This window comes from Arctopsyche grandis, chromosome 6 (genome assembly GCF_051622035.1).
Source record: "Arctopsyche grandis isolate Sample6627 chromosome 6, ASM5162203v2, whole genome shotgun sequence".
NCBI lineage: Eukaryota > Metazoa > Arthropoda > Insecta > Trichoptera > Hydropsychidae > Arctopsyche > Arctopsyche grandis.
In genome coordinates this window covers 2485419-2499858 of record NC_135360.1, presented here as the reverse complement: position 1 = coordinate 2499858, position 14440 = coordinate 2485419, and the positions used below count along the sequence as shown (strand labels likewise).

General features: G+C 37.5%; 4 protein-coding genes across 5 annotated transcripts in view; all 4 read left to right on the top strand.

The window, feature by feature from the left end:
* The window catches only part of LOC143913579 (uncharacterized), a 346453-nt gene that overhangs the window by 214697 nt on the left and 117316 nt on the right, over nt 1-14440 (top strand). The window lies entirely within an intron of this gene.
* Nucleotides 1-14440, top strand: part of LOC143913483 (uncharacterized) — a 115223-nt gene that overhangs the window by 12187 nt on the left and 88596 nt on the right. The gene's annotated exons all lie outside the window — the stretch shown is intronic.
* LOC143913567 (uncharacterized) overlaps nt 1-14440 on the top strand; it is a 781442-nt gene that overhangs the window by 679337 nt on the left and 87665 nt on the right. The gene's annotated exons all lie outside the window — the stretch shown is intronic.
* Nucleotides 1270-4318, top strand: LOC143913501 (uncharacterized). Its single transcript, XM_077433344.1, has 3 exons — nt 1270-1889; nt 1969-2202; nt 2327-4318. The coding sequence occupies exons 1-3, from the start codon at nt 1776-1778 to the stop codon at nt 3647-3649; spliced, it is 1671 nt and encodes a 556-aa protein (XP_077289470.1). The 5' UTR covers nt 1270-1775; the 3' UTR covers nt 3650-4318.

The following is a 14440-nucleotide window of genomic DNA, read 5'->3' as shown; positions in this document are numbered from 1 at the left end:
ACCACACTCTCCGGAGCATGAAGGCCCAACTCAGCCAGGATAGACGGACAGGAGATATAGCCTCTAAATATGGAAAACAAGAACTTGATGAGAGCAACACTCCTCCTGTGGTCAAGAGAAGTGTAGCCGACCATACCCGTGACTAATTGTGAAGGAAATAAATATGGGTAAATCTCATATTGCTCCTTATAAAGCAGTCGGAGAAAGCGTCTTTGGATAAGTTCAAGTTTCATAGATAGAGAATTATATGCCGATCTTTTAGTTGTTTTACTGATTATTGATATTTTAGCCATTATACGGATTAAATCGACCACTTTAATATGGATCACTTGAATACTGCTTATTTATAAATACACGCTGACAATTTAGTGTATTAAGGTCTGTTCATGCCTAGTCAGCACGTACCGACTTCAGCAGGTATCCGGCCGTGCGAAAAGTATTCTTTGGTACATTTTGTATGGGTATATTCATACCAACCGTCACGTTTACGCCACGGCAGGCTTACAGCAGTACCCGACATTTCCTGTTCATACTTTACAGCAACATCCGTCAACGTGTCGTATTCGTTTTTTTGGCCATCGTGGAAATATACACGCGAATTACGTGCCATGAGTCTACCGCTTTGCTGTTTTGGACCAATTATCGATAGTGACAGTTGACAGCTGTTCAATCTTTCGACATGGTTTTGGCGCAAATATTTTAAAAAAATTAAATTTTTTACGGAAATATTTAAAAAAATTTTGTCCATCATCCACAAGCTCCTTATACAGTGTCCAAAACTCTCCTTCGGTTTTTCTATTTTTTAACATGGGATGCACATCAAAACGCCTCCGTGCTTTTTTATTGCCTTCTTGAGCTTGTTCTTCCAACAACAGCGCAATTATGCATAATTTTTCGTTCGATAAACGTCGAAACATTTTTGCTGACTTGTATTCTGACGCGTAGCTACGAATGCACGTGTATGCATTCATATTGCAAGTACTCGACAATACGACGTGAGCAATATTGCGCCGTATCGTCATGGCCTCTAATGTATAAGTAAGCCGATTTTGCCTTGCACTCGGCCAAATTGCTGTAAACGTGACGTGACCGCGACGTGTAGGTAGATATGAATAGAAATGTAATAAAATGACATATTTGAAACGGAGTCGTGCAGTGCTGAAGCCGTGCAGTGCTGTTAAGTATGAACAGACCTATATACTGTTGCAACTGCACGCATACCTCCGACTTGTATTAACATGCTATTACGACCAAAACCCATGTATCTTTCTGTTTGTACGAGTGTGTGTCAGTGCGCTCGTAAGCCCGTCGCGGTTAACACGCACCTCGTCTTTCACTCTTCGTTATCCGAAGCATCCCGCATACATTTCAACAAATACTGATAATTCGTTAAACACTCGTATAATGCTGATCAAAGTGTATTCAATACTGATCGTTTCAACACAAGCCTAAAAGTAGACGTCACAAAAGTCAGTGGGAAAAGGCATTCTATCAAAATATATTTTAGTATTAATTCAAACACCATTGAATGTATTTGACACTGAAACTTGTGTCACGTGAAAATGTTACATTTGCCGAATATGGAAAATGCGTCTTTCGGAGAACTGGTTCCCCAAGAACCCGGCACTAGTAGAATAGCATTTAGTGAATTGATTCGAACAATCTACGCGTTTCCAGTCTACACTACAAATGCTCTGGCTTGGTGTTTACACGTCCCGTTGTCTCGGGAATAATCGACAACTTCCCGTTGGACGAGTTTCAACTTTCTGGTTCTGATGGAGTGCCGACTTTGTCTCTGCTCTGCTCCAGCAGGCGCCTTCGTCTCCATCCATGACAAGCCTGATCCACCGCGTTTGGCTCAACGCATTTGGACCTGCTGTCAACTGCAGGTTAGTTACGTTACACTTGAACCATTGCTATTGCTAATTCGCTAGTCCTAGTAATCGCCAACACTTTTCTCATTTGTAGGTTAGGAAAGGTGACCATCTGCCAGATACGATATGCCGTTCGTGTGTCAACAATTTGGAATTGCTCGAAAGCTTTCGTAACGCCTGTTTTCGGAGTGACACTACGTCGCGGTTGGAATCAGACAAGTATTTGAAAGTCAAGCCGGATGAAATTTTGCTGGAAGATTTAACATGGGAAACTGAGTCGGGTGCTAATTTTCCACCAAACATTTCTAGTTCACCGGACGATGGCGAGGTATGTAAATAGGATTTGGGTGCTTTGGAACGAGTCTAAGCAAAACGTTTAATGAATCGAAAATATAAATTCACTGTAAAAATGTAAATATATTAAATTGTACAGCGTTCGGTTTATTTTTTAGACCCCTGAAAGAAAAATTACTCGGAACGATAATATGGCAGAAGTAATATATACCGATAGACACATTCTAGCGGAAGAATTACCATTACGAAAAGCTTCAGATACGATTGGCTCTACACATTCTGAATCGGAACATAAAATAAATATCCATGACAAATCGCGTACTCGTGAACACAATCTTGTGACACAGAACAACACTCAAAGAAAGCTGCATCAATGTGATATTTGTTCAAAGACATTTAAAAGGAAAGATGGTGTGCGTTTACACATGAGTGTTCACAGTGGGGTAAAGTCACACAAATGTGATATTTGTTCAAAATCATTCCTTACAAAATGTATACTCAACGCACATATGAATATTCATATTGGTGTGAAGCCACACAAATGTGACATTTGTCCAAAATCATTCTATTCAAAGTCTAGCCTCCGTGACCACATGATTATTCACAATAGGGAAAGGTCATACGTATGTGACATTTGTTCAAAATCGTTCTATAGAAAGTGTGAACTGAACGTGCATATGAACGTTCACACTAGGGTAAAGACAGTAAAATGTGACATTTGTTCAAAATCATTCTTTTCCAAATCTGTTCTTCGTAGACACATGGGTACCCATAGTGGGTTAAAGCCACACAAATGTGACATTTGTTCAAAATCCTTCCTTAGAAAGCAGGGACTCGTTGAACATATGAATATTCATACCGGAGTAAAACCACACAAATGTCACATTTGTTCAATATCGTTCAATAGAAACTACGAACTCGTCGGACATATGAATATTCACACCGGGATGAAGCCATTCAAATGTGTCATTTGTTCAAAGTCGTTCCGTAAACAAAATCATCTCCGTAATCACAAGGTTATTCATAGTGAGGTAAAGCCGCATAAATGTGACATTTGTTCAAAGTTATTCTTCAGAAAGCAGGAACTCAACGCACATATGAAGATTCACTCTGGAGTAAAACCACACAAATGTGACGTTTGTTCAAAATCATTCCTCAATAAAAATCTACTCCGCGATCACAAGGTTATTCACAGCGAGGTGAAGCCACACAAATGCGATATTTGTCCGAAATCATTCCTTAAAAAAAATCTACTCCATAGTCACAAGCTTATTCATAGTGAGGTAAAGCCGCACAAATGTGACATTTGTTCAAAATCATTCACTTTAAAATATTACCTGCGTAGTCACAAGCTTATTCATAGTGAGGTAAAGCCACACAAATGTGACATTTGTTTAAAATCATTCCGTAGAAAGCATGGACTCACTATACATATGAATACTCATATTGGGGTGAAACCGCATTTGTCCCTTAGAAAATAGAACATATGAGTTCAGTGCACATATGAATATTCATACTATGGTAGTGGTTGCCAAACTTATTGCTATTAAGCCTCCCCTTTGAAGAAAAAGCTAATCGTAGTGCATAAAATAATATAACCATATTCGTAAATGATAAAAGTGCACTATGTAATTAGAGCTGACAAATTGCAATGACCGTTAAACGGTAAATAATTTTTCACATTACCGGCTATTTACCGGTAAATGAAAAACAAATCAATAATAAAATAATATAAAAATTTATTGGTTTTGTTGAGTTTTTTAAAAAATGTTCAGAATTAAACCTGGTCACACGCTAAAACTGGTCACGAGAAAACTGGTCACACGCTAAAACAGGTCACGAGAAAACTGGTCACACGCTAAAACTGGTCACACCCAAAAATTTAAAAGTGGTCACACAAACAAAAATATTCGCAAATACATTTTTATTTACGAAACTTTTATTATTATCGACTAGACATATGTTCGAGCCAAAAGCCCTCGTGGCCGTGACCGTTGTTTGTGGTCTTCGCGAGGAGTTCGCGGGCATCTCATCAGAGTCAGCTCATCTGACGCTCTCTAGCCTCTAGCCGCGCCGAGAAGGTTGGCAATCGCCTTTGCGTTCATTTCACTTTGACAGTTCGAATGTCACAGTTTAATTATTAATCACGGAACAAAAATACGTAAAACAGGAAAAATAATTATTGTAGGTTGACCAGACGCCGCAAGTATACGGACGCAAGTATACAAGTATAGTCTACGGACAAAATAATAAAATTTAAAGACAATTTACCAACAAATACACACTGTATTTGATTTTTAAATGCTTTTTATTATTACGAAATTATGTTCACAATACATCTTATATCTGTTTTAATAGCTACTGATCTACTGATCATTTTCTATTTTACAATTTAATTTAATTTGGTTAGTAATCATAGTATTATATTATTCTAATGTTAATGTACAGCATAATAGGAAAAAGAGCTCAAAAACGTATTTACAATTGAATATATATTATAATATATAGATGACAGTGAATATATATTATAATATATAGATGAAAGTGTTATACAATGTAACAAAGATAAACAAATAATGTTACCGACGGTTTATTTATGTAGATGAGATGTAACAAGTTCATTATAAAATGACGAATTCACTTTTAGATACCGTCCATATTAAGGATGAAGACGATGGCATAATCATCGCTCTTGTACAAACATGCAGAATGAATCTCTGGCAACGTCCCATTTGACTATTCCAGAAGAAAGAATTCATAATTACACATAAACATAATTACATATGTGCATATTTATACAAACTCCCTGAACATACCCAGCCTGCCTGTGATGTCCATCAATCGTGGTGCCAGTAGAGCTTTGATCAGCATGTCGGTCTCCAGTTCTTCAGATCGCCGGTACGCGAGTCTTATGGTGCCCTTCTTCACCACATCCTTTATGAGATGTTCTCGTACAGCCACGTGTTTTGACTTCCTGGTTACAACGGGGCTCTTGGCTATGTGTTGTGCTGCCTGGTTGTCGTTGTGCAGGAGAACTTCCTTTTGGTTGACTCCCATGTCGTTCAATAGCTGTCTTAGATGTAGGGCTTCCTTTGTATTCTGCATTCTGCCCCTGCAGTTGACAAAGCTACGGTCCTTTGTTTCTTTGATACCCAGCTGACTAATGTTCCGCCGTACTTGAAGCACTATCCTGTAAAGGATCGCCTATCGATTTGGCATGCCGCCCAGTCGGCGTCTGCGAATCCTTACAATGGCTCATTTGCCTTGTGGAAAGTTAGTCCCATGTCTTTTGTTTCTTTAAGGTATCTCAGTACTCTTTTTGCGCTTTTCCAATGTGGTTATTTAATTGGTTGAGGTAGCATACTGAATACATTATGTCGGGACGTGTACTCTTAGCTAAATACATCAAGGATCCAATCAGGTTCTGCTATGGCAGTTTTGGGCTGTTTTCCATTCGGTCCAGTTTTTCTAATTTTAGTTTGGTACCATCGGCGTCGATACGGGGTTACTGTCTTCCATGTTGAAGTTCTTCAGCATTGCATTGATGTATTCGTCTTGGTGTGCTGTTATTTTTCCGTCTTTCAACGTAAACTCAATGCCTAGACACCTTTCTGTCGGCAGCTTTTTCAAATTGTTTACGCTTCTTCTTTAATACGATCATCTAAATACATTGCGATTATTGTTTTTTCTCCTCCTTTTCCTCGAGTGTATTTTATTTTATTTTATTTTATTTTATTGTTATAAATCAATATACACTCGCCATTAAAGATTTGCTCCAATGCGACGGGTGTACGTTAACGAAATACAGAATACATAAACAATCAGAAATACAGTAATACATAATACGTAATACAAACAATTAATCAGAAATAATAATCATAGAGACATCTATGGATTATTTTTAGATTTTTTTTGTATACAATTTTTATACATATAATAAATACGAAATTATAGATTTCAGATTACTGTGCATAATTATTACAAATTATACACAGGCAGATTTTTGTGACAACAGGATTAGATCTAATACCAATTTTCAGGAACCTTTTCAGCAATGATCAGATAAAATTGGCAAACTCTGATAGAGAAACGATCGATTTGGAGTCACAAAACCCCCAAATCTAACCAGCAGTGGCGAGGACTCGAACCTTTGACCTCAGTGGTGCTAAATATATACGCTACCACTAAGCCAAACTGCTGTATATACAGGGGTCGCCATCCGATGGTTTGAATCCCATCTCCTGGAGAGCGTTGTCTAGCTTCTTGAACCATTCCAGTCCGGCCTACTTTAGTCCATATAAAGTCTTGTTCAGCTTGCAAATCTTTTCTCCGTCGGGTGTTCTTAAGGTTTCTAGCATTTTACTTGCTTTGTTGTATATTTCTGTATTTTTATTTTGGCATTCGTCGATAATTATGCCGGATAAGTATTCTGCTAGATCTTCAGACTTGTCCATGTAGATTTCATCAATCAGTTCGCCGTTGAGGTATGCAGTAGTAACTTCATCCACTGATGAAGTAAAAGCTCCAATTGAGTCAATAAGTGACTGAATTGGTTTTGGGATCTTGCCTATGCAAGAAAGATGACTATTAAGAGTCTGGTTGAGTATGATATTAAGTTTTGTCATATGTCCATTTACGTTATTTCCCTGATCGATGCATACTTGCGAGTAAAACTGTTCAAATAAGCCGAGGAACACTCGGTACATCTCGCGGATTGGTATGGTGTGTGGTGGTGGAGGATTGCGAAGAGACTGTGATGCTTGGCAAGTCAAGGTGGCAATAATGCCGGTGCCACGTGAGGAGATAGGTGCAATTGTTTTATTTTGTATTATTTTATTGACTTGTAACGTCATCCTCTCGCGGGCTGCGTCATCCAGTAGTAGTGATGATTCTGTTTGACTGCGCATCTTCGTTAAAAACTCGTGACCTTTGACAGTACGGTAGTTATCTTGGCGAACTTGATCGCGCTGGCGTTCTCGAAATGGTCTTTGACCACCTCTTGCTCGACCCTTTCCACGTATAAAGGTGGGAGGGCGTTGAGGGGCGGAAGCCATTGGTAAAGAATTTTCAGGATCCATCGGCACGAATGCTAAGGGACCAGAAACTTTCCCGGTAATCCTGGGAAAATCTCAGGTTTTGTTTCCTACCGCATGCGCGCTTTATGTGTTCATGCGTTGTTGTTAATTTTGTACTTGGTTATGTACAGTATGGTTTTTTTATTAGAACAGTGATGTGCGGTTGTTCTTGTGCGATATTCATGAACAACCGTCTCGTTCTCCGACGAAAGGGTCTCTTGGACTGTATTCGTCGGAGGGGTGGTGGCCTCATGTTGAGGGCTTTAAGGGTCAAATTCCGTGACCTTTAAAGCGGGCTTAGAAGTATGCAGTAGTTACATCCAGTGGCGGCTCGTGGATATGTTAATTGGGGGTGTTTTGGTAGATTAAAAATTTATATTTAAATATGAGCTTCGTTAATTCTCCAAGAAAATCGCAAAAGTTATTAGCATGGATAAATTTTAATAATGATAATAAATTATTAAAGTTATGCGTTTCTACTCTTTCGTAAAATACGTAAAAAGCTTCTCTTTCTCAAGCATTGGATACGATTCGATGGTTTGATTAACAACTTCCACTGGCATTCTCTGAAGATATTTTTTAAGTTTTCTCTGTTAAGTTGTATTGTTTTAGTCCAAACACATCCAAATCAATTCATCAACTAAGTGGATTTCATCATATGAAATAAGATTAGTAGGGTCAAGTGTACCCTCCGAGTTCAATATCCAATTAGTGTTTTTTAAGTTAAAATCTCCAATGATAAGATAGAAATCATTCGGCTTAGAATAAATAATTTGCTCTAATTTGGATAAAAAATTAGATAACTGTTGTGAAAATGAATTACCTAAGTTTTCGGTACACAGGTAAATAGCACACAGCTGGATAACAAATACGTTTCTGGTGGAATGATGTTTTAGCGAGATGGTGACCCATAAATCATCTGCACTACTGAAAAAAGATGGTCATTGAGAGGCAGTAATATTTCGTAACATAGCGATAAGTATACCTCCACCCTTATTCTGGTGGGTGCGGGCATACTGACGATACCGACAGTCAAATAATTCTGAATCTTTGATACCATCCAACAACCGTGTCTCCGTAATTATTATAATAGCATAATGATTAAGACATACGTTCCGGTAGAAGTTAGCAGATTTAGTACGCAGTCCTCTAGCGTTCTGGTATTATATTACAATATTATTATTGGTACTGATCGAATTGTCCATTAAATGAAATATTGATACAATCTGATATCTGACGAGCATGCGGCGAACAAAAGAAACTGATAATATGGCCGTAGCCTTGGTAAGATTGAGTAGTTGTTTGGAGGCTGGTGTGAGATGGTCATTAACATAGATTCTATGGGACTTATCTTCGAATCCAGGTATACAGGCTAGCTGAAGTCCCTTTTGAGTTCTTGCAGCCGCAATAAAATCTTCCTTCACGTACCTGTTGACGAAACTCACTACAAGTAGTTTATCCAAAGAAGTGTGGGTGGGTACTCTTGCGATATAATTGATTTGCGATTTTGGAATGTTACACCTTACAACTTTGGAGATCGAGTCAAAAATATTGAAGACGTTTTCATTGTTCTTACAAGGATATGATTACTTGTTCTTTATTTGTTGTTCGTAATCTATTTTGAGTTGGTCTGATTTAATGTCTTTCTGTATCTTGTTACATATTTCTGCAGCTTTTGTTGATGATATAATTATAGAGAACCTCTCTTCTTTTGGATTTTCTTTGTTATTTGCCATATAATAATTAGTTATTGAAAGAGTATCTTCGTTCCATATCTGAACTTATTGCGTTGCACATAGCTTCCTGAAACTGTGATGAAGACAATTCGCTGCATGAATTTCTAGATATATAAATAGTAACTCTTTGGTACTGGCTGTTCAGCTTTGCTAATGCTAGTAAACTTTTTCGCATTGTACCGCTGGTTTCCATGATAGAGTTTGAGAATTTGTTCTGTTCTTCATCTTTTTGATCCCGAGTACCGAGTTGATGTTTCTTAGAATGTTTATATTTTATATCAGTTATGAGATTAATTTTGTTTTCTTCCTTTTTTGGTTAAAATGTCTTGAATCCCTTCGTTTTCAGCACTCGTGCAATTCTTGCGGCAATACTTTATTTAGCTGCGCGCGACCGTTCACGTTGACGTAATGAGTCAAACTGAATTTTGCTGTATTCATTGCTTCTGCCCAGAACTTCTCTGGTAGGTTTGCTTGTTCCAGCAAGCACCTGGCCATGTCCATGAGCGTTCGATTATTTCTTTCTGCTACTGCGTTTTGTGCGGGGCAGTATGGAACGGATAATCTTCTCGTGGTTCCTTTTTTCTCCGGGTATTCCGTGAACATTTTCCCGATGTATTCCAGTCCGTTGTCTGACTGGAGTTGTTTAATTCTTGCTCCCTTTTGATTCTCGCACATCGTAGCGAATGTCTTGAAAGCTGTGAAGACTTCGTCCTTGGTCTTCAAAAATCTCACCTCACACCATCTGGACGAATCGTCTGTGAAGGTCACGCAGAATCTTTCTCCCCCCACGGACGCTATGGGCGGTGGTCCCATTACATCAGAATGAATTATTTCGTTGAGGTCTTTGGCATTGGTGATTTTGTCATTTTTACTTTTAGGCAGGTTTCGCATGACTTCATTTTTTCATTTGGAAAGTTCAGGCTGATGATGGATTTTTCTTGTTTGGCTCGAATCAGGTCTCGCTCGTTGAGGTGTCCCAGCCTTCTGTGCTACATTTCAGTGCTCTGCTTGTTTTCACGGGTTGCGCCCTCATATTCTTTCCTGGTCCCGTTTTCGTGCTCTTTTATTTTTTATCTTTTTTTTATTTTATTTATTGAAAAATCAACAGACAACAAGATGTAGACATGTATAAAAACAAAGAGTAAATATATAATATATATAACATCCGAGTCCAATTACAGATTTTTACAAAGATAATTAAATGAAAAAGAAAAGAATAAAAGCTATAACATGACAAAATAGCACATTGCATAACTAAACTAAAGTGTTAAAATATTGGAAAAAGGTTATAAAATAGATAAATGGATAGATAATTGTTAGACTATTAAAATTTAACATCGCACTCAGTCACTTGATTTTACAAAGATCTGATTCTTTCGAGATTTGTATGATGTTGGAGGTTACATTTTTTCTAATCATAATTTTACAATCTTTAACCCACAAGTAGGTGTAATTATTTTCAATTTTTAATTGACGTGTAAAAACGTGTTGACGAATTAAAGGACTCCAATGCATTATTTGTAGAAGGTGTGAACATTGCCACGCCTTCATACCAGTTTTGTTGACTTGTAAGCCACTGTTTCAGCATGTAGTCTATAAATATAGATTGGTTCTTTCGTCTCCATTTATTTACAAATAAGAGCTTTGCCTTTTCAAACACCTCCTTTACCGGAGGCAATTGCAGTGTGTCAATGTCTTCTAATAATTGTGTCCTAGACTCTACGTTTACTAAAGATTCAATTTTTTTAACAATATTCTTACGCATACGTGCCCAACACATGATTTGTGTTTTATCTGCACCAAATGCATTTTTAATCGCATTCGATGCACCAGAAATCAAATAATCAACATGGATTTCTTCATTATTATTTTTTAATCCAATTAATAGAGATTGGAAAATGAATTCGAAATTAGACTGACTTTCACCAGAACTAACAGCCATAAATTCTGACCATTCAATATACATTCTAACCAATTAGTATAAATTCTTCGTCTGTCCTCCTTGAGACATTTGGCGCATTTCTTCTTTCCTTTCTTATTCCCTAGCTTGTAGGTGAAATGCCCATTGGCAAATCACTCTCTGTTACAGGTCCAAGGGATCACCTCTCTTGAGTCTTTTTATTGGCTTGTTATCTAATAACTCCCTGGCCAGACTGTTGGGGTGGTTCCTAAGCTTTTCTTTATATTTCGAGACCGCAGAGCTCGACTCTTCAATGAATTCTTGCATCTCGGTGGATTATGTCGTTCGGGACAAACCGGGGGGCGTCCAGTATAATTCTCAGGATTTTGGTCTGGAACCTTTGGATTATGTCGACGTTCGTTTTGCTCGCTGACCCCCATAGCTGTATCCCGTACATCCATATTGGTTTGAAGATGGCCTTATAAATCAAGAGTTTGTTCTCCGTGGTCAGTTTTGATCTCCTTCCAATTAGCCAGTAGTGGTTCCTGAACTTGAAGTTTAGTTGCTTCCTTTTTGTCCAGATGTGCTTCCTCTAGGTTAACCTGCGGTCCAGGTACACGCCCAGGTATCTTGTCTCCTCTGCCTGTGGGATCACTGTTGTTGAGCTTTATTGGAGGACAAGTCTTCCTCCTCATTGTGAAGGTTACATGGACAGACTTTTGGTCGTTTGCCCGCACTCCATATCTGCAGCCACTTTTGGATTCGGTTGAGGTTTTCTTGCAAGTAGGATGAGGTGATTTCCGGGTCTTCGTGTGAGGCTATCGCTACTGTGTCGTCAGCAAAGGTTACAGTGGTCACTCTGTCCATTGTTGGTAGGTCTGCTGTATATATAAGATACAAAACAGGACCTAGTACACTATCTTGGGGCACTCCGGATTTGATTGCGCATACTGTTGATTCAGCATCCTATTATATATTTTATTATATTATATTTTACTTGAAAGTATCTTTCTTTCAGTTATGACTTCAGTATTAAATATATATTGTATGACGGACTCTTTTTTAGATTATATTGTATGACAGACTCTCAGTGTGCGAGACCTTGTCGAAAGCTTGGCTAATGTCTTAGAAGGCGGCCGAACAGTATTTCTTCTCGTGTAGGCTTAGGCTTATTTTGTTCGCCACACGATGTTCTTGTTCGATAGTTCTGTGCTCTTGCAAAAAACCAAATTGGTGACTGGGAATTACTTTTTGTTTTTGGAGGATTGGCCTTATTCTGAGTAGTAACAGTTTTTCGAATACTTAAAATAATATAGATAGGAGGCTTATAGGTCTGTATGATTTTATCTCTTGTGGATCCTTTCCCGGATTTGGTATGATAATTATTTGGGCTATTTTCCATTTTTGTGGAAAATATTCCAGTCGTATGACGGTGTTATAAATACAAGTTAAAATTCTCATACCTTTTTCCGGGAGTTCCTTTAGTATTCTGCCTGTGATCATGTCGATACCTGGGGCTTTCTTAGGGTTCAGTGTCTATCCAATGATAGACTTAACTTCGCTTATAGAAATTTTTAATTAGAAAAATTAAAAAAAACTACATTTGGATCAGTTGAATCTAATAATTTTGATTGTTTTCTTGCTTTATATGAATGTTTGAATGAATAAAATTTTTAAGTAGATGAAAAGTATTTTTACTACACCTACATATGTACATATATAACTTGAAAACTGTTACAATGTTTTCTGAAAACAAATAAGGACGGTTCCTGGGTTCGGAATCCACTTTTCGTGACAGCTACAGCAGTCGTTTTCTGAAAACAAATAAGGACGATTCCTGGGTTCGGAATCCACTTTTCGTGACAGCTACAGCAGTCGGGTTGAGCGCAAGTGATTGTTGATTTTATCAGTGACTCTGATTTGAAACAAAAAAATACAAAGATCAGCCATTATTAAGTGATTTCTGGGCTACTTTATCAGAAGAGTACCCCAGTGTGTTACAAGTTGTAAAACAATAATAGCTTTTTGTAACTTACAACTAGCTATTATAGTTTTACATCCTTTTTCTACAACCTGTTTATGCGAAGCAGCATTTTCTTTTTATGCTGTTAACAACTTCACACCAGATATAAGATAATACTCACGGAGGAAAAACCAGTTTGGCCGAGGTAAGTTACTGGGAAAAGAATTTTCAAGGCAATTTCAAGTTCAGGATATTCTACTTTGACATGTATCCAAAAATAAGTCTTGTAAATGTAAATTTTTCAAAACTTTTATTTTATATTCATACAATAATTCAAAGCATAATTTATAGGTTGTGGCTATTTGCAGGTACTATATCTGCGACAGGCGCAAAGCCTTCTGCGCATGCGCGTGAACTCGTGAACTTGTTTAATCAATCTTTCATTATACATGAGGCAAATAAATTTTGCACTTTATTATAATAGATTTATATCATTTAGCTAGTTCGCGGCTTGAACTTGTATGTAGGTATTATACGTTGTATATGATAATAATTCTCTAACAATTAATAATATTAACTAATTTGGATTATATTTTTTACTCTACGTCTTTTTACGAGTTCGAACCAAATTTTAAGAGGTTTAAAACAAAATTTTAACAGTAAACACGCTGACAGTGACAGTTCACGCGCATGCGCAGAAGGCTTTGCGCCTGTTGCAGATATAGTACCTGCAAATAGCCAATAATTAGCAGATATAGTACCTGCAAATAGCCACAACCTAATTTATAACACAAAAGCACACATAATTATATTATATTTGTGCTACATCTACATACTTATCATATACAGATTATTACAATACTCATGTACATACATATATGTATGTGTGTACTCTCCAACAAAGAAAATATTTTTGACCAATAAATGCATCTATTTTTTTCCGGTCTCCGTGACTTGACAGAATGTTAAACGACAGAAAACACGAATATCGGAAGGCAAAGATCGAAAATTGAAAGATCTTAAGTCGAAAGATCAAAAAAAAAATGGTGCATGGTAAACGGTACATACTCACTTAATTTGCGCGAGCAGGATACAACAGGAACAAGAGGAACATGCTTTTCCTCCCGTATTCTGCGCGCGCACATTAATACGGGAGGAAAAGCCTGTTCCTCTTGTTCCTGTTGTATCCTGCTCGCGCAAATTAAGTGAGTATGTACCGTTTACCATGCACCATTTTTTTTTGATCTTTCGACTTAAGATCTTTCGATTTTCGATCTTTGCCTTCCGATATTTGCGTTTTCTGTCATTTAACATTCCGTCAAGTCACGTAGACCCATTTTTTTCATAATAGTTTCAACCTCAACAAGTCAATTATTGACAAAATGCTTAGCCAAATCTAGAGAAGATTTGATTTTAATAACTTAGTTTTGACTGGTTCAGTTAAAAAACAAATACAAAATTTCAAAAGGTACCTAGAGAAGGTTTGATTTTGATGACCATTTGTCTTAGTTAGATAATCTAATCTGTACACGATCCAGATTAAGTTCCGACCTTTCATAACGGTTAACTTTGGTACAGTTATTTATTTTTGTATTTAT